Source organism: Phoenix dactylifera, chromosome 9 (genome assembly GCF_051530095.1).
Source record: "Phoenix dactylifera cultivar Ajwa chromosome 9, Ajwa_hap1_PhDact_Kaust_v1.1, whole genome shotgun sequence".
NCBI classification, from domain to species: domain Eukaryota; kingdom Viridiplantae; phylum Streptophyta; class Magnoliopsida; order Arecales; family Arecaceae; genus Phoenix; species Phoenix dactylifera.
The window spans coordinates 24551966-24572583 of NC_143198.1; the positions used below are offsets into that span (position 1 = coordinate 24551966).

Below are 20618 nucleotides of genomic sequence, written 5' to 3' on the forward strand. Positions count from 1 at the left end.
GGGCTGTGCCGGCTTTCTCTTTTTCTACTTCACTTTTTTGTCGCCACTCTGCCTCCCACTTCCCCTTCCCTTGTCGGTTCAATGCATCGTGCGGTTGCCTTTCCGCAAAGCCGCGCGTCGCCGGTTTCCCAAAAAAACTATATCCTACACCATATACATAGCGTCATCATGCGCCATACCAAGCATTGCATCTCGCTTCCATGGACTCTATTTATTTTGCGCCCTCTTAAATCACTGCCGCCCTCCCCCACCTTATCTTGAATTGCTCTTATAATGCACACAATGACGTAGGATATAATTTTTCCGGTTGCATGCAAACCCTTCCTGGGTTTCTCTCTTCCTATCTTTGCCGACCAATAGAAGATCTCAATTTAGACAAGAAACTGGACCGGTCTTAATTTTCATGGCTAGCTAATTTGTCACAAGTTGCAATTTTGATTTTGCTACATGCCGATATTTGGTATCGGATATAAGTATATCATAATTAAACCCATAAATTCTATTAATTCGCTGATCGTTACAGGAGTGAAGGATTGTTTCCGGTCAAGGAATAATTGGAAATAATTGGAATCTGAATTAGTTCCTACCGCAAGACAGATTCGAGTGACCGCTGTAAGTTGACAAAATTGCTCCAGATTTGGGAATCCACTTTGAAGCTTAAATTAGAAACCCAAACACAGCGAGACCATCAGCATCAGCATGGCAGCATCGTTCCCATAAACTATGGCCCAGATAACGCCCATCAACGTAACCTAGAACTTAGGTAAGGTGCTACTATCTAAACTTAGAAATCCATTTATATGAAAGAAAAAATACTGATATTCTCCATATATTTTATGTCATACAAACTGCACATGTACGGAAATGCTATAAGTATGAACATACATACAGAATTAGATAAAAAGAACAAAAGAGGAAACGAGCCCTTTAGCCTCCTTTCTCTCCTAATTCGGAGAGTGAAAAACGGACAAATTCCTACAAACAAGGCTGAAACCGTCCATCTCCTCTTCTTCACTATATATGTGATATAGTCTAGATTGCGTAATCTTTCATTATGCCGGCAGCTCGAGCCCGAGATCCATCCGATAAGTGTCGGCTCCCCAGCTGCTCACGACGCACCGCGACTCCGCCGCGGGCCGGACGGTCCGGCCGGCCCTTGCAACCGGTTCGAACCCCAGGGTCAGTTCCAGCCCCACCTCGCTCTCCTCGCCGAGGTTCGGCTCGCCCTGGCTCACGTGCGACGCGCCAACTGACTCCCCGGAGAACGCGCTCTCGCTCTCCCGGCTATCCCCTTCCCCGCCGCCGACGGCCGCCGCGGTGGTGGGCTCGATCGCCTGGCTCGCGGCTGACTCGTGGCTCCGTGCGCGCTGGAAGTCGACCGGGTAGCACCGGGGCCAGCTCAGGTTACACTCCCGGCCCGAGTCCGCTTCGGCCACCTCGACCGATACGCTTCCCGGCTTCCGTTTCGCAGCAGCAGGGCGCTTGAACCGGGTCCGGGACTTTGAGATCCTGTGGAGCTCCGCGGCGGCACGGGAGACGGCGGCGGCGGCGGCGGTATCCTTGGAGATATGGCGGATGTCGTAGGCTTTGAGGGGAGGAACGGGGGCGGCAGCGTCGGGATCCTTGGAGACATGGTCGATGTCGTAGGCTTTAAGGGGAGGAACAGGGGTGGAGGCGGCGGTCTCGGAGGGGATTTGCATGATGGGGGCGCCCTTGAGCACCGCTTCCACCGCCGCGTGGCAGAGCTGCCAGCTGCCGGACCCCAGCAGGCCGACCGAGCCGTAGATCGGGTTCACAATCCGTCCGCAAGCTTCGTAGAGCAGTGATCGAAATATTCCTGAACCCAACAGCACCAAACTCATCAATTCAATGTCCCCAAAACTCTCGTCAATATAACTAAGAAGGAAATGATAGAACGAGCAAGAACGTACCAGGACGGAGGTGCTCGGGGCCGGCGTTAATGAGGTTCATAAGCCCGGCACGGCCGTAGAACTTAGCGAGGAAGACGGTGGCGTTAGCCTGAGACTCGGGGTTCTTAATCCACTGAAGACACGGCCGGATACTGCAGTTCTCGCTGCACCCCTTGCGGAGCACCCGGCATCCGTTGCAGCTCATCCTCATCCTGTCGCTCGACCAATTGAATTGGATGGATGATTGGCCAAAAAAAAATCCTTCTCTTCTCTCTCCTTCTTCTCTCAATCTGGAATCGAAAGATCGCTTTCTTTGGGTTTCCTTAGAGTCAGCTCGAGGTAGCTGTCTATATATATATATAAGGGGAAAAGGTGGGGGCAGTGAGGAAAAGATTTGAGGGATGGGAGGGTTTTATAATTGGCCGGAGCCGCGGGTTTGTGAAGTAGCCGGTGGTTTCTCAAAGCGGATTTGGGTGTAAAATAAAGTTTTGGGTCCTGGAGGCGTGCGGAACGCGCGTTGTAATAAGGTTAGTTTTGCGCCCGAAGTATCCACTAAATTACGTCCGTTGGTGAGTCATTCATGGGTGGGGGACGGAGGAGGGTCCAAAAAAATTGGGGGATAACGGAAGGAGCAGCGTGTGGCGCCCACGTTCGTATGAGAGGCTGAACTGAAGCCGTATCGCCACATTTCCGGGAAAGAGGCCTGGAAACGCCCCCCGCTCTATGTCTCTCACCAACCACTCCCCGTTTTCTGGAATTGCGAAAGCCACGGTTTTGGGGTCGCTGGTTTTCCCAGGACTGTGGGCGCCCCACTGGACTCGCCAGCGGTTTTCCCACGCCCACACTTTCTTTCTTCCCCTCGTGCTTATCTACCCTCATGTTTCCCGTCCGATAAAAATATTGAGAGCTCCTCCTCTCTATCCATACCTTGTGTGAAATAATTCTAGGATACGATCTTATTTTTCATACGAGTTATATACTAAGATTTATAATAAAAAAAGGAATATATATATATTTAAAAAGTAGAAAAGAGCACATAGAGGGTGTCAAAATTTTAAAAAAAAGATAAAGAAATCACCCTTTTCCTTCAAGCTTCTCATATTGTTGTATTTACGAGTTTGCTTTTAGAAAAGAAATAAAAAAGGAACCGCTTTACCAAAAGAGTTTGTTTTTTGTTTTTTATCTTTTTTACCAAAAGGTACATATACAAGTATCTGTTGAACTTGTTTCCTCAGCTCTTATTAGGTCTTTTTACACCATCAAAGCATTAAGGATCCCTGGGTTTAAATGGGTTCAAATGTCTAACAACACCAATCAGTTGAAGAAATTCTATTTTTTCCTTCCGCAAAAATTACAAAATTTCTCGTATCTTTCTAAGCTTTACCTTATCAGATTTTACAAGAACATGCTAACGCTTGTTATCATTTTACCTAAAATTCAGAACCCACTTCCTATCAAAAATTCTCTTGGACCATATTTCACTAGTTTTCCATTTCCAACCACCTTGGAATTAGCAACCTTGAGGTCCAATGAATCAGGGTTGGGATTCTCCCCACTTTTACCCCCCAAAAGAAAAAAAAGAAAAAAGATCCAATTTTTAGAAACCACTCCACCAGAAATAGTCATTGAAGTGCAGAGAGTGGTTAAAATTAATTAACTCGAGAATACACCCAATGCTATCTCTTATTCCCCTTGTCATTTCAGTGGTGCTTTTTTTTTTCAAAAACCATCAAAAGAAGGCTAATTTTTCAAAATTAATAAATCATTAATTAAGCATTTTTTTAAAAAAAATTTGATTGAAATGGAACCTCTATAAATACATAACTTTAAGAGTAATTAGGCAAATGGGGAAAAAAATCAATAGTAGCATCAATATGGATATATATATATATATATATATATATATATATATATATATATATATATATATATATATATATATATATATATATATATATATATATATATATTTGAAATAATACTAAGGAGTTTTATATAATCATTATAAATTCCTCACTTGCATTTACCACAATTCCATTTGAATTGTTTGAAACACTCTATGTCCAGCTAGAGTTTTCAACGTAGTTGACAGATGGATTTCACACCCATCTTTTTCTGATTACATCATTTATATTAAATTTTATTTAAAATTTGATTTAATTAAAATAATATTTGAGTTGTATCTATATATTCTGAATATCTATATTTGTATTTTTTAATATAAATATGAATATATTGTTCAATCCGATTTCAATCTTATCAAAAAAAAAAAAGTAATCTGTCATTCATTGGAGGAGACGTGTGCTTTTGGCTCAAATATTTCTCCCAGCTCATTGTTTGGTGGCATCCAACGTGGATTTGGGGGATAACGACGCCGACCCATCACCCATTCACCCTCCTCCCGCTACTTGCGGGGCCTCCATGGCCCACTCTCCCCCGTTTCCCTTTCGACTCTGGGCCGGCCCAATTTATTCCACTCCTATCAAGGGACAAAAAGATTCCTTCTTCGCCTTCATAAACATAAGTTATTAATCACGGCCCCCAATGTTTCCATCGCCTTTCGCCACCCCGGTATTCATTTTTCCGGGGGCAGCGCCCCTGTTTTCGCCGCCCAAGTCGACACGATTCCATTGCCCGTTCCGAACCCCCGGAATTTGCTTACTTGAATGGGCCGGTTTGGTTTTAGAAAATCCTGCACTGAAAAATAAAATCCATATCAAATTATGATAAAAATATAATAAAATAAATGATAGATTTCATTAAATAAATAATAATATTTATTTTTCCGTGCTGGATTACCGAGTGAAAATAATATATGCCCTTATATTATATTAGTATTATATTAATCAGATTATAAAATTAATATTAATATAAGAATATATTATTATATTGATTAATAATATTTATTTGTTATATAAATATATTTATTAACATAAATATTAATCATTAGTAAATATAAAAAATATTTATTAATGATCAATAAAGTAATATGGGATTTATTAATACTTATTATCGACCAAAACATACTAAAATTCATATATAATAAGAAATATATTTTCTTGAATATATATATAATTAATTTAAAAATATTTATTAACTCATATAAATATATTATTATTTGAATTTTTTATTTAAGAGTATTGCTAGAAATTTGACAATATTTTTGTATGAGAATATTTACAATAAAATGTAGTGATTTTTTTTTTTGGATGCCGTTCTTTGAGATAATTTTTTTCACAAACTAAATACGATAAAAAAATATTTTCTTGAAATTATTTTCTCTAATAAATTATTTTCAGGAATCTTCATGTTATCTTGTAACCTAACGTACTTCAGCCAAATAAACCCAAAAATTAAATTATTGAAGAAATGGACCAGCGAGCAGCTTTAGAACGGGAAATTTCTGTCATGTCTCGTGGGAAATGCCGGCTCCCATACGCAAGCAGCACCATCCGATTTTCGCGGGTCCCACCGTCTGATCGGAATCGTACGTCTCCGCTTCCGTTTGAAGATCCAAATCTAGCCGCGGTACGATGGTTCTGTGGGCGCGTCCGACGCGGGGCCCACTAATCAGACTGCCTTCGTCCGACTCCTGCACGACTCTTTCACACGGATCCCACCAAGCGTCCGACTCCTGCGGAGTCCACCGGGCCCCACCCCGAACGCAAAACGTGTCATATTAGTTGTTCGTCGATTCGATGCTCCTGTGCTCCAGGTTCCACAGCTGATCTTTCCAAGCGGTACAAGGCCCGGGTCGAATGGAGACACGTGAGCCCACAGCCATTGACCCTTCCCAAAAGCTTAGCCTAGGACTCGGAAGTCGGAACGAATCCAATTAAGGAAAAGAAACCAGACAGAAACGAAGGGAATCCCGTTGCCCTTTTCTTTCCAATAATGCGGAGATCGCGACTTCAGTGCTTGGGATGGTATGGGACACCACGCCCAACCCCATCCTGCCAGCTGTTTGCCCTTTTTTTTTAATTTTTTCCTCGGGCTATTCCATACAACTTGGAGAAGGAAAAGGACAGGCACTGGAACCTCTGGCCTCAATAAATTAATCATGCTGCCGATGAATTAGACATCAATCTACGAGCCAATCGATGGTTACATCTCCCCTTCCCACTTTCCTGCCCCTCCCTCCGAACCTTTTCCTCCAATTCATAGCCATCGTTCTTTTTAATGATCTAATTCTACCGGCAATGGGGCCAGGCCACTGCATGGAAAGGGTTTTAAAGAAGGCCGAACCCTGTACTTCTGGTTATCCCAAGGACAGACACGGGAATGGTAAGTGTACCGCAGTTGCGTGGGTTGGACGTCTACACTTGTACCGCAGCTGCTGTTTTTGATCAGAATCAAATGGTGGTGGGGAGAAGGAAAAGAAAAAGGAGAAATTATTTCCTTGCAGCACGGTGCTCCTCAACAATCGCTTGCACGAGTCTATATGGGCCCACAAAACCGCCCAGTAATCAGCATGGTGTACCATCTCATGGTGTATATGGTGTGGGATATAATTTTTCGAGAGAGTTCTTCTAAGCTCTTCTTCTCCTCGTTGCGTGGTTTTTGGTTCTTGCATCAGGAGATCAAGCAGAGGGAAATAGAGCTCACGGGGAGGGGGTCGAGAGTTTCAACCCTGCCGGGCCATATGATTTTACTAGGGGAATATAGGAGACGTTTGATTCACAGAAAAAGGAGGAAGAAAGTATGATCAATGGAAAAAAGGGAATTGAGTGATATTTGGTTTGATTTTTGAGACTTTGCAACCTAATTAGAAACTAACAAATCCAAGCGCTCCTGAGTTCTGAATGGCAAAGGCGACCCCCAAAAGCATTCCTTCCATCATGGTGTGCCGTCAAGCCTTTCAAAAGTTTTCATTGTGCCTGAGCATATAGAAGAAGAGAGACAAAATTTAGAGGGCAATTTATGTTGGGCTGCATTGTAACCCAAATCCAACTTGGCCCAATCCATCATGCTAACGTGATGATCCAATTTCTATAAACCAAGCATGGTCTGAATTTCTATAACAATTTAGGCTTTCAAATCCAACATGATCAAATTTAATGCAACATATGTCCTCTCAACCCAACCCGACCAGGCTAGACCCAACTTCACCATCTGCAACCTAACATGTGTTTGGATTGAAAATTTTGGAATTGAGTCGGGCCTAGATTTGAGGTTTATTAGGCTGAATTTTCGATCCATCATTTGCACCAAGCGTCTTGTATTCGTATGACAGAATTGTTGCTAATATAGTAAATTTCATGCAATTTTATGGATGATATCCTACTTTGATTAATAGATAATAACCCTATGCTATATTGGTCCTTGTGATTAGAAGGGGAAATTTAAAGGTACCTTTAGTTGCTTCGATGCTTAGCTTGATTTTTGAGTGGCTAAGGGTTTTTCTTCTTCATTTTGGAATAAGGGTTTTGAGAGGCAACACCAAAAGTTGATATTAGATGTCATCTCCTTTACAAATTTATATTTGTTGAAGAGTCACAATAGATGAAAAGAAAGTTTATTATGTAATTAATTGGCAATATCTTGATGAAATTTAAGTGGCTGAATGTGCAAGATAAGGTCTTGACTTTTTAAGTTGTTCTTCTTTTTTTTGATTTTTTTCTCTTTTTTCAGAGAGGACTTTACAAGAGCTCAAAGAGCTATTTGCAACTTGTGGAACTTTGCAATTCCATCAGAGGGCTTGTCTGCAGGCATGATTCTTGTGTGGAAGAAAAGTTTGCAGCAAATTGACTTCATTACAGGTGGCTTTTGGGAAGGTTTCTCCTCCCAATTCTCAGCCTTGAATTATTGGTCATCTGTGCTAGTATTTATGGATTGCAATGGCTTCAAGTGTGTTGTCCTTCTGGTTGCCTACAATGTTACTTGGGGAATTTTAATGGCATAGCATGCAGCACTGAGAAAAAAAGGGGTCATAGACTTGAGACTCAGTGGAGATATCAGAGTATTCCAAGAATTCCTTGGAAGCACTGGTGTAGGTGACCTTGGTTTCCTAAGGCAAATGTATCTCATCTGCCTGGAATTAGAATAGGATTACTGTCTTATTATCATGAATATCACTTCCGAGTTTTAATTAAAAAAAAGACCTTGTCTCTTCATGTTTGAGAAATTCTGGTTATCTTGTGATGGTATCAAAAAGGCGGTTAAGAAGGCTTGGTACTGCTCTGGGAATCGTTCTCTAGCAATTAGAGTAGTTATTCTTTTTTATAGCTACCAAAAAATATAAGAAATGGAACATGTTACGGGGGGTTCCCCGAATTTAGTCCCACATCGGCTAATCAGCGGAAAGGTCTGTGCCTTAAATGGGGGGCTCAATAACCTCTTCTCACCGAGGCGCCTTCCCTGGGGTAGTACCTGCGCGGCCCTCCGGGGAAGGACAAAACCGTGCGGGGTGGAAAGGGTGGTTCCACCCGGGGCGCCACCAGAGGGTGGACCCCCGGGAGCGGTCGACGATCCCCGATCCCCAGAGCGGACAATACCTTGCTCTACCGAGTTGAGCTGCTCCAGCACTCTCTCGTTAAACCGAGGCGCCTTTTGAAGGGCAAACCCGTGAGGGGTGGAATGGGTGGTTCCACCCGGGGCGCCGTCAAAGCGCGGACCCCCGGAAGCGGTCACGATCCCCGATCCCCAAAGCGGACAATACCTCGGTGAGGACGCGGTCGCTTTCCCTGCTCGGCTGGTGTGTGGGCTGTGCTGGTGACGGGGTGCAAATCCCGCATCAGATGGCGCTAGAAGGAGGGCCTCGGCCCTCCGCCTATCCAGCAAGGAGCCGACCCGGGCACAGGACCTTCCCGCTGGGGGGGCTGTGTTACGGGGGGTTCCCCGAATTTAGTCCCACATCGGCTAATCAGCGGAAAGGTCTGTGCCTTAAATGGGGGGCTTAATAACCTCTTCTCACCGAGGCGCCTTCCCTGGGGTAGTACCTGCGCGGCCCTCCGGGGAAGGACAAAACCGTGCGGGGTGGAAAGGGTGGTTCCACCCGGGGCGCCACCAGAGGGTGGACCCCCGGGAGCGGTCGACGATCCCCGATCCCCAGAGCGGACAATACCTTGCTCTACCGAGCTGAGCTGCTCCAGCACTCTCTCGTTAAACCGAGGCGCCTTTTGAAGGGCAAACCCGTGAGGGGTGGAATGGGTGGTTCCACCCGGGGCGCCGTCAAAGCGCGGACCCCCGGGAGCGGTCATGATCCCCGATCCCCAAAGCGGACAATACCTCGGTGAGGACGCGGTCGCTTTCCCTGCTCGGCTGGTGTGTGGGCTGTGCTGGTGACGGAGTGCAAATCCCGCATCAGATGGCGCTAGAAGGAGGGCCTCGGCCCTCCGCCTATCCAGCAAGGAGCCGACCCGGGCACAGGACCTTCCCGCTGGGGGGGCTGTGTTACGGGGGGTTCCCCGAATTTAGTCTCACATCGGCTAATCAGCGGAAAGGTCTGTGCCTTAAATGGGGGGCTCAATAACCTCTTCTCACCGAGGCGCCTTCCCTGGGGTAGTACCTGCGCGGCCCTCCGGGGAAGGACAAAACCGTGCGGGGTGGAAAGGGTGGTTCCACCCGGGGCGCCACCAGAGGGTGGACCCCCGGGAGCGGTCGACGATCCCCGATCCCCAGAGCGGACAATACCTTGCTCTACCGAGCTGAGCTGCTCCAGCACTCTCTCGTTAAACCGAGGCGCCTTTTGAAGGGCAAACCCGTGAGGGGTGGAATGGGTGGTTCCACCCGGGGCGCCGTCAAAGCGCGGACCCCCGGGAGCGGTCACGATCCCCGATCCCCAAAGCGGACAATACCTCGGTGAGGACGCGGTCGCTTTCCCTGCTCGACTGGTGTGTGGGCTGTGCTGGTGACGGGGTGCAAATCCCGCATCAGAACAAAGAGGCTATTAGCAATCTGCTTAAGAAGTCAAGAAAGCTTGCAAAGTAGATCCAATGCCTTCGGTGAGAGGATATTAGATGTGGGCTTTTCTTAAGGAAACTTAGAGACTATGACAGAACTTTAAGGCAGCAAGAATTTAATCTTTTGGACATAGAAGTCTCACGTGAAATGGCTTCAGGAAGGTGATCAGTACCAACTTCTTGAGTAGAAGAAAGAAGAGAATTTTAAGGGTGACAAGGTCTAATAGGACAGAGGCAATTGAGGATGATAAAATTAGAGCCATTTTTCTGTCAAATTTCTTTAACAACTGAAACATGATGCTACAATTGAGCTCCCTTAAATCCTTTCGAGATTAATTGTTCAGGAAAATATTCAACTCACTCGTTTTGTTTTTTGATGAGCAGATAAGAGAAATTGTTGCCGGTCTTGCCTTGGATAAGATACTTGGTCCTGATGGGTTTCAGCCTATGCAATGCAGAGCTTTCTGGCCTAGAAAAGATGTTATTGCTGCAGTGAGAGAGTTCTTTGGAACAAGTCAAATGCGATTAGCTCGGAAAGCAATTTATATCACACACTTATTTTCGAAAGCCATATGGAGGTTGAGGATTGCAGGCCTATTAGTGCAAAAATTTCGGTGCATAGAATGAAAGAATTCATGCCTCATTTAGGGGTCGGAGCATCACTGACAATAATACATTCGTCCAAGAAATTATGCATTCTCTTCATAAGTGAATTCGCCAATGGCGATCAAGGTAGATATGGAGAGAGCCTATGATTGGGTAAAATAAAACTCTCTTTGCTGCTCTTCATCACTATGTTCTGCTTCAAGTTTCATTAGTTGGAACCGTGGCTTTGTGTGCGAATCTACTTTTGCAATTCTCATGAATGGAACCCATAAATCCTAGTTCACCTCATCTTTAGGCCTTCACCAATGTTGTGCTCTCCCTGCTTTTCATTTTATCCTTTCTTCGGATATCTTGCCAAGATCTTAACACAATCTTGTTTCAAGACAAGCACTTAAAAGTGTACCAGCCTGGTAGCAATAGATTCTATGTTTCACATCTTCCTTTTGCAGATGATTTATCATTGGTTGCGAAGGCTATAATGCAGAATGCTATTGATCAACTTAAGGAGAATGATAACTTCACATTGTCTCCAATCAAGGCAGAATATGAATGTTCGAAAGTCTCACATTCAATTAGCCCACGGATTGATTCTACTTTAAAGAGGAACATCTGCTCTGAACTGGGAATCATTACGCTTCTTCAACCAGTTCTTGTTGGCTACTGTACTACTCCTGTGATAGTCTGATAGATTTCAGAGACCTTTTTTAAATCATTTCTCTGGGCTCATGAGGTTTGCAAGAGCAAGTTACATATGGTTGCATTAAGCCTAAGTCACAAGGACTTGAGGTGCAAGAATTGACAACAAGATGTGCAGCATTCATGGAAATCTGCTGCTGCTAATCTCATATTAAACAAGAATTCTTTGTGGCGCAAAGTAGGATCAGCTAAATGTAAGTTTTTTTTTGAAAGAATGGGAAAAAAAATTGCGGCCGCAGTACTTCTAGCATTTGGAAGGCAATTTGTGGCAGGGCTTGGGTGGCTCATGATGCTTTTCAGTGGCAAGTTGGCAAGGAAGAAGTATCAATAATGACTGCAAACCCTCGCATCAGCAATAAATCTTTAAATAGAATGGTCATCCCTATTAATATGGCAATGAACTATGATGGATGTTGTGTCTCCAATTTCCTAATAATAATGCTTGGGTCATTCAGCTATTACAGAAGTTCCTGCCATTGGAATGGATCTCAAGAATAAGGGTTTTTACAAGGTCATCAGGGAGAACATATATTATTATTATTATTTGGAGTGGAGAGGGATCTGTTTACTATTTCATATATGTTATTTACATAGAAAAGAACGACATTTTAATACCATAAACTTACTCAATCTAACCTTACTTGAACTGACCTAGAAAGTAAAAAGTATGTGGACGGGCACCTGGTGCAAATCTTAGCTTCAACAATAATTGGACTTGTGGGAGATAAATACCAAGTGGGCTAGAGTTCCTCTTAAAAAAAATGTAATATATATATATATACACTTAAATCATCTAAGAAATAAAAATGTAGTCCTTGAGAGTTGCCCCGATTTTCTCTACACTTAGGTCCTATATCCATTAGGATCAGACTAGATTTTCCAATGAATTATGGATTATACAGTTTATTTAAGTAAAACACATATCAAATTATTAACCCAATTTCAATTCCTCTCCGGTCCAAATCATGTTAAAGAAAAAAAAAAAGCTCAAATTCTATAGAAAAAACATTTCAATTCCATTGGATTTTCAAAACAGGTCTTTAACATGTGCATCGACTAGAGCATTAGTGTAACAACCTAGGACCTCACCCAAAATGGCTAGCCGGAAGGTATTATTTGAGTTCCTTGATCCTGTATAAGTACCCAAGATCTACCCAGCAAATAACCGATGTGGGGCTAAACACACGCCTGCACGAGTTCTCACATACTCCTCCCGTTCAAGCCCTGACGTCCTCGTCAGGCTAAGGGTACAAATCCATTCAAATCTAATCACAAGTACCACGATCAGTCCGTGGTCAGCCCCAATGGATCCGTGCTGTAGTGTCCCCTAGTCCACATAGGTTATGGGCCGGATCCGCTCTAATACCATTTGTAACAACCCAGGACCTCACCCAAAATGGCTAACCGAAAGGTTTTATTTGAGTTCTTTGATCCTATATAAGTACCCAAGATCTACCCAGCAAATAACCGATGTGGGACTAAACACACGCCCGCACGGGTTCTCACAATTAGATTAATTATTTCTTGTTCAATTGGCTTCAAAGTTTGGTTGTAGTTGTCTTCTTCCTGCACAATTGGAGCTTTGATCGTTACATCTCACCTAGCAAATGCAATGGCGGTGAGGTCAATGCCCTTTTTTCTAAGGTAAAACAAAAGAAATAAAGCTTGGCGACATCATGATATATAGCTTGCAGAAGGCCAAAAATTGTGGACACCTCTCTTTCTATTATTATTAGGAAGACATGGTCCCCGTTAAATAATCAGCATCTCTCACTATCTTAGCCAAAGGAAAACGATACTTGGAGAAGGACTTTGGACCAAAACCATGGGACCACGTACCAAAAAAAAGAAAGTTTGCCATGGAGAACTATTCATTACTCGACAGACCTTAGCATCATAATGGCAAAACGTATCCCACAATAATTATCTTTATTTCTGATGGTTATATCTATACTAGAGTAGCATGAACAGCTGTACCAAAAAAAAAAAATTATTTTTATGATTTCGTCCAAATCTAGATATAACACAACGCCTTCGACTCCGACACCCATGAAAGAGCACCATAAATGACACCTTATTCATGGAGCACCTCGCAGGTGTATGGTCTGATGATAGCTGGGTGCAACGCAATGCTCTTAAGTCTTAATACCATGATGACGACAAGAGACCCGACTACAGCGGAATGCCTTTGACCCGAAAAGGAGAGGCAATCGCGCTGTGAGAGAACCAAAATATCATGTCCTCCGTCTGCTGATCGATTCCAGACAACCTTAAAGTTTGGCAGTGGCTTTTAAGATGTATAACTTCGTTTTGGAATATAATAAATCGTGACCGACCGGCTCATGTCATTAAGTTGCATTCTCACGTATCCCTGTATTATATGTTATTAAGATATATAGGCTCGAGTTAGCTACACTCGACTGAGATCAAGATTGAATGGTGAAGGTCCACATTGGGGCTGTTGAGTATGATTTATTGTTTCTAAACTGCTTGCACATAATTTTATTTATTTATTTAGAAATTTCAAGCCCATGCATCGAGCAATCAACAAATATATATTATTTCATAGTATTTAAAGTATTCAATTTTTTGACTAATGACGTATAAGGTAGGAGTTTTTTAAGTCATATGATTTTTGATATGTAAGTAATTTAGAGCTGATAGATCATATCCAACTACTCACATTATCGATATGATATTCTCCTCATCCAATCTAAATATGACCGAATTTGAATGAAGATTCACTCTCTAAGTACAATCAAATCATATATATATATATATATATATATATATATATATATATATATATATATATTCTCTATTTACACGCCACTATTTTATTGTATGAGCTGGACATTAGTCACATATTAATTAGTACTGTTGCTGGTGGTCCAAACCGAGAACGATTGGCACTGCGGTGTGAACGGGGTTCCGTCTGAGTTGTCTTGGTTGGTGTTGGTTGCGCTCCACCTTCCGCCAAGAAACCTGCAAACAAGCCTTGCACCACCACCAGGGTGGTGATGGCCCTCCGACGGTCAAGTCAGAGGAGATTGGAGGAGGAGGAGAGGTGATAATCGCAAGTAAGAGAGTGCTCTGGGAGATATTGCTCACCTCCCCCCTTTCTCCCCCCAGCCGCATATATACCTGGCTGGGGGGTCTCTCAGGGGGGTTCGTTATCGTGGGGCACGATGGTGTGGCCACTGACATGGCCGTTACAGGGCGTCGTGGAGCAGCACCGGGTACGGCCACGTCAGGGCATAGTGGGGCTCCGCTTTGTACGGCTGATGCAGGAGATCGTGGAGCAGCATCGGATACAGCCGTTGCAGGGAGTAGTGGAGCAGGAGGCCGCGGCGTGCCTCTGGGGAATAGCCTGTCGTTATCAAGAGATCTCCGACTCGGGGTCGGAGCGCTGGATCAAGGGGCAGCCGACTCGGGGTCGGGCTGCGGAGCCGAGGACGTCCGACTCGGGGTCGGAGCGCTGGATCAAAGGGCAGCCGACTCGGGGTCGGGCTGCGGAGCCGAGGATATCCGACTCGGGGTCGGATTGCTGGATCAAAGGGCAGCCGTAGTCTTCCTGGGCGCGCGTGCCGGTCACGTGGGGCATGGCGGCTTATTTCCCCCGTAACAGTAGCCCCCCACTTCCGAGCCTGGAACCAGAAGGGGAACAGGTGAAGGGAGTGATGTTTCGGGATTGCCGCCGTTCCTCGGAGAGGCGCGCGCGCTTCGAGCTCCCCGCCCTTTTTATGGCGTATGGCGGTTATTGCTGACCTGGCAGTCTGAGGATTTCGGCGGACATCCTTCCCTAATGGTGTCGATTCGCCTTTGGGGCGCGAGCGACCCTTCGGCAGCCAGGCGTCCTCTGGCGTCATCGAGGCGTCACTTGCCTTTCCGCCTATTTAATCGGGGGCCTTTCCCCGTCCGTCTTCTTCTTTACAGATATTTTCAAGTTTCCCCTTTGCGCTGCTGTTGCTGCCGTCGGACTGTTCACTTGTTTCTCCTTTGGCGCTCTCGGAGCCGTTCTTACCTCTTTTCAGGTGAGTTTTCCCCATTCTTCTACTTAGGGCTCTCCATACTTTCCCCTCTTATACTAGTGTACTCCAGTCGCTCCGGTCTTTCCCCCCTTCCTGTCCCCGTCCTGACCGTAGGTTTATTGGCCATTAGGAATGGGCGAAGTGAGAGCAGACCAAATTAAGTCGGAGCTGGTCGCCACAGACTTAGACAGACTCGTGGCTCGGTACCACCTTCCCGAGGCCTGCAACGCCACGCTCCCGGGGCCTGAGGAGAGGATGTCCCATCCTCCTCCAGGGAAGATCGCCATCAATGAGGACATTCTCCAGGCCGGGTTCCGCTTTCCCCCTTCGGACTTGGTCATGCAGGTGCTACGGGGTTTAAGAGTGGCACCGACGCAACTGGTGCCGAACTCGTGGTGGGCCCTGACGGTCTTCCAGGTTCTCTGCCGTATGCACGAGATCCCCGCCACCCTGAATGTTTTTTGGGAGTTCTACAGCCTGAGCGGCCACCCCCAGGACAAAGGGTGGTGGTGCTTCGCAGCGCGGCGAGGATGCGGCCTTGTCAAGGAGGCTCCTACCTCCATTCACAAATGGAAGGAGCGCTTCTTTTTTGTTGATGCAGATCCCTCTTGGGAAATCAGGGCGACCTGGGAGACCCCGATGAAGTCTCCGATCGGCCTATCGAGACTGTCAAGGGAGGAGTCCGATGGCTTGGCCGCCTTGAAGGGGTTGGTTGCCGAGGGCCAGCTCCCCCCGGTGGCCCGCCTTATTTCCGAGGATACTTTGGTGAATGTCGGTCTGAGCTCGGTCCCCACCGACCGTGAGTCCGCCACCGATTCTTTCTTGACTTTTTCCCTTCTTTCGTCCCGTTCTTTCCTTTGGTTTCTCCGTCTCCGACTATCCCGTCCTTTTTGCAGAGATCGACGACGTCATGCGGTCGGTGAAGACAAAGGCTGTTGGTAGGGCGTCCCTACTGGAAGCAGCCCAGAGGAGGAAACGAGCTCTTCCGAGCGGGGCCCCACCGGCGAAGAAGTCCCGTAAGGAGGTGCCTCCGACGCCGACCGACGAGTCCGGGCCCACCGATCAGGGAGACGTCGTGGGCACGGACCGGCAGCTGACGCTGTATCAGCCCTCCGGTGGTAAGATTGCCGCTACTCCGGAGGTATCATCCGAGCCTGCCCGAGACGGACGGGTCGGACGTGATCGGTCCCCGACCCGGCCTTCGACTCGGTCGGCTCCTGATGACTCGAGGAGGGACGCGCCGAGGCCCCGACCGAGCGGGACCCTATCAATTCCTGGGGTGACCCCCGCCCCGAGCGCGATCGGCCGGACTCTTCCCCAGGCGATGGATAGGGGTAAGGCTGCAGAACCACCGTCCGGCTCTGGGGAGAAATCGGGGTCTGCCTTCACTACCGATGGCGCCCGAAATCTCATCGAAACAGTGCTGCTGGAGAAGGACCGTCGGCGGGTCCGGGAGTTGGAGGTCTCTGACGTTGGGGCTGCCAGCTGTGTCTGTCTCATGTCGGTGAGTGTTCTTCTGGCCGCTTTTCACCATTTATTGGCTCTGTTGTTCTCCGCCTGACTCCCTTATTTTTCCTATTTCTTAGCTCGCCCAGTACATGATCCGTCTGGAGGAGTGCTACAAGGAACAGGCGGGGCTTCTGGCGAAGGCCGAGGATCGGCTGAAAGCAGTGGAAAAGGGAGGCCAGGCTGTGGCAGGCAGGACGACCGGGGACTTCGAGGCGAGGCTCCGGGAGGCCGAAGAGCGGGCACTCGGCTTTGCTGCCCTCGAGAAGCAACTGTTGGAGGCTCAGGAGCAGCTCAAGGTTGCCTCGGGTCTCGAGGGCGAGGTCAAGAAGGCGGATGAGCGGGCCGAGAAGCAGTCCCGGAAGGCTGCCGACTACCGGGAGAGGTGGGAGAAGGCCCAGCGGTCAGCCGACAACGCCCGCAACCGAATCCGGTCTCTTGAAGCTAAGCTGGGTGAATTGGAGTCGGCCTTGGAGAAGTCCCGTGCGAGCGATCAGGAGCTTCATTCGCGCCTGACGGAGGCTGAGGCTGCTCGCATTGCTGCCGAAGCGAAGCACAAGGAGGCTCGGGCTGAGCTGCTGAGGGTCTCCACCGAGGCGGAAGGCCGGATTGTGGCGAAGGTCTTGGAGGCGAAAGCCCAGATTATGGAGCGGGCAGAGGCGGCGCTGGCCGAGAGGAGTGCGGAAATCGGGCGTCAGGCGGTAGAGGCTTATCGCCAGTCCGCCGAGTTCGCTCATGATATGTCGGAGGCAGTACAGACCTATCGTCAGTCCGACGAGTTTGTCCGTGACGCGTCGGACGCGGGGGCCGAAGCCTTTATCTTAGGCTTCGAGGAGGGCCTGGCAAGGGTGTCGGCTAAGTACCCCGAAGTTGACCTGAGCGAGATTTCCCTTCTCGACTCCTCTCCGGCGCCATTGCCTGCTGGTTCTCCTGCTGCTTCCCTACCTCCTGCGGACGAGCCCGACGTTCCCGACCCGGGAGTTCCTCCAAGCTGACCTCTTGTACCTTTCGTTGTCTTCTCTTTTTTTTTGTATACCGGGGTTTTGCCAAATTGTATGGGCCTCGGCCTTGAAACAATGAAAATTAATGCAAGTTGAATGTTTTTTCATCTCGCCTTCGTCCTTCTTTTTCTTTTAACTCTCGGTAGCGTCTTGCTGACTCCTGGCTCCCGAAATTCTTCCGGCGCTAGGCCAGGCATCCGAGGGTTAGGCCTCAGGAAACTCTTCCGGCGCTAAGCCAGGCATCCGAGGGTTAGGCCTCGGGAAATTCTTCCGGCGCTAAGCCAGGCATCCGAGGGTTAGGCCTCAGGAAATTCTTCCGGCGCTAAGCCAGGCATCCGAGGGTTAGACCTCAGGAAATTCTTCCGGCGCTAAGCCAGGCATCCGAGGGTTAGGCCTCAGGAAATTCTTCCGGCGCTAAGCCAGGCATCCGAGGGTTAGGTCTCAGGAAATTCTTCCGGCGCTAAGCCAGGCATCCGAGGGTTAGGCCTCGGGAAATTCTTCCGACGCTAAGCCGGGCATCCGAGGGTTAGGCCTCAGGAAATTCCTCCGTTGGTCGACCAAGGCTGGCGCATGCCGAGGCAACTGGTCGGGGCTTCAGGCTAGTCTGCTCCCGGGATGGTCATCGGGCTAGCCAGGCATCCGAGGGCCGTCAAGCCTCAGGAAATTCCGCTCGTTGGTCGGCCAAGGCTGGCGCAAGCCGAGGCGACCGGTCGGGGCTTCAGACTAGTCTGCTCCCGGGATGATCGTCGGGTTAGCCTGGCATCCGAGGGCCGAGCCTCGGGACATTCCGCTCGTTGGTCGGCCAAGGCTGGCGCAAGCCGAGGCGACCGGTCGGGGCTTCAGGCTAGTCTGCTCCCGGGATGATCGTCGGGTTAGCCTGGCATCCGAGGGTTGTCAAGCCTCAGGAAATTCCGCTCGTTGGTCGGCCAAGGCTGGCGCAAGCCGAGGCGACCGGTCGGGGCTTCAGGCTAGTCTGCTCCCGGGATGATCGTCGGGTTAGCCTGGCATCCGAGGGTTGTCAAGCCTCAGGAAATTCCGCTCGTTGGTCGGCCAAGGCTGGCGCAAGCCGAGGCGACCGGTCGGGGCTTCAGGCTAGTCTGCTCCCGGGATGATCGTCGGGTTAGCCTGGCATCCGAGGGTTGTCAAGCCTCAGGAAATTCCACTCGTTGGTCGGCCAAGGCTGGCGCGAGCCGAGGCGACCGGTCGGGGCTTCAGGCTAGTCTGCTCCCGGGATGATCGTCGGGTTAGCCTGGCATCCGAGGGCCGAGCCTCGGGACATTCCGCTCGTTGGTCGGCCAAGGCTGGCGCAAGCCGAGGCGACCGGTCGGGGCTTCAGGCTAGTCTGCTCCCGGGATGATCGTCGGGTTAGCCTGGCATCCGAGGGTTGTCAAGCCTCAGGAAATTCCACTCGTTGGTCGGCCAAGGCTGGCGCGAGCCGAGGCGACCGGTCGGGGCTTCAGGCTAGTCTGCTCCCGGGATGATCGTCGGGTTAGCCTGGCATCCGAGGGCCGAGCCTCGGGACATTCCACTCGTTGGTCGGCCAAGGCTGGCGCAAGCCGAGGCGACCGGTCGGGGCTTCCGGCTAGTCTGCTCCCGGGATGATCATCGGGCTAGCCAGGCATCCGAGGGCCGAGCCTCGGGAAATTCCACTCGTTGGTCGGCCAAGGCTGGCGCAAGCCGAGGCGACCGGTCGGGGCTTCCGGCTAGTCTGCTCCCGGGATGATCATCGGGCTAGCCAGGCATCCGAGGGTTGTCAAGCCTCAGGAAATTCCACTCGTTAGTCGGCCAAGGCTGGCGCGAGCCGAGGCGACCGGTCGGGGCTTCAGGCTAGTCTGCTCCCGGGATGATCGTCGGGTTAGCCTGGCATCCGAGGGCCGAGCCTCGGGACATTCCACTCGTTGGTCGGCCAAGGCTGGCGCAAGCCGAGGCGACCGGTCGGGGCTTCCGGCTAGTCTGCTCCCGGGATGATCATCGGGCTAGCCAGGCATCCGAGGGCCGAGCCTCGGGAAATTCCACTCGTTGGTCGGCCAAGGCTGGCGCAAGCCGAGGCGACCGGTCGGGGCTTTCGGCTAGTCTGCTCCCGGGATGATCATCGGGCTAGCCAGGCATCCGAGGGCCGAGCCTCGGGACATTCCACTCGTTGGTCGGCCAAGGCTGGCGCAAGCCGAGGCGACCGGTCGGGGCTTCCGGCTAGTCTGCTCCCGGGATGATCATCGGGCTAGCCAGGCATCCGAGGGCCGAGCCTCGGGAAATTCCGCTCGCTGGTCGTGCGCTTGTCGCTCGCTGCCCGACGGGGTTTCTCCGTGGCCAGCCGCGATCATGTTTCTCCTTTTCTCTAAGCATTGCCTGGGGGAACACGAGAAGGGCATTAAACGCTAATTAGTGCGTTACCTGGGAAATCGGATCGCCAGCTGCTGCTTGCGAGGAGTGTTAGTTGAGCGGCCGCGATACGCGGGTTCTTCGAGGAGGATATGGCCTGGGCGCGAGCGGAGATATGTGGACCTAGGGGTACATGACACCCGGATTGTCCTGCACAAAGAATGCGGTTTAAGGAGAATGACGCTTAGGAAATCGCGGGGAGATACGCCTCGGGAGCCGGAACGGCTCCGGTTTCAATGCGCCTGCATTTATTGGAGCCACCCGCATCGGAACGACCAGGGGGCCGCAGTTTGGCTATAAATACAGGTGCAGGTACGATGGAGTTTGCCAAGCCGGAGCTGTTCAGGTTGCCATGGATCGCGGACCTCCTCCTTGGCATATGACTGAGAGACTCCTGTTGAAGGAAAGGGGAGACGCTCCCCTTGCGACTTCAGCCAACTAGCCGTTTCATCTGGGATCAACAAGGAGGGTCTTCCCGGCGGAGCTCCGCTCTAGGCGTTTCATCCGGGATCACATCTCCCCTCCTTGAAGTTCAGCCTCCCGATCGAGCTCTGCACCAGACGCTCAGTCCGGGACCGCGCCTCCATA

At 49.0% G+C, this 20618-nt stretch overlaps 1 protein-coding gene across 1 annotated transcript; it reads right to left on the bottom strand.

Moving 5' to 3' along the window:
- Positions 1 to 795: 795 nt before the first annotated feature.
- LOC103717082 (LOB domain-containing protein 41-like) lies at positions 796 to 2316 on the bottom strand. Its single transcript, XM_008805329.6, has 2 exons — positions 1932 to 2316; positions 796 to 1837 (listed from the first exon to the last, which is right to left on the bottom strand). The coding sequence occupies exons 1-2, from the start codon at positions 2119 to 2121 to the stop codon at positions 1053 to 1055; spliced, it is 975 nt and encodes a 324-aa protein (XP_008803551.4). The 5' UTR covers positions 2122 to 2316; the 3' UTR covers positions 796 to 1052.
- Between the last annotated feature and the right edge of the window lie 18302 nt (positions 2317 to 20618).

What these genes read in the sequence shown, in the direction of transcription:
- LOC103717082 (XM_008805329.6), bottom strand. Translation starts at nt 2,121, where the DNA reads ATGAGGATGAGCTGCAACGGATGCCGGGTGCTCCGCAAGGGGTGCAGC. An exon ending in CCCCGAGCACCTCCGTCCTG is followed by an intron (nt 1,838 to 1,931) that starts GTACGTTCTTGC and finishes TGTTGGGTTCAG; the next exon opens with GAATATTTCGATCACTGCTC.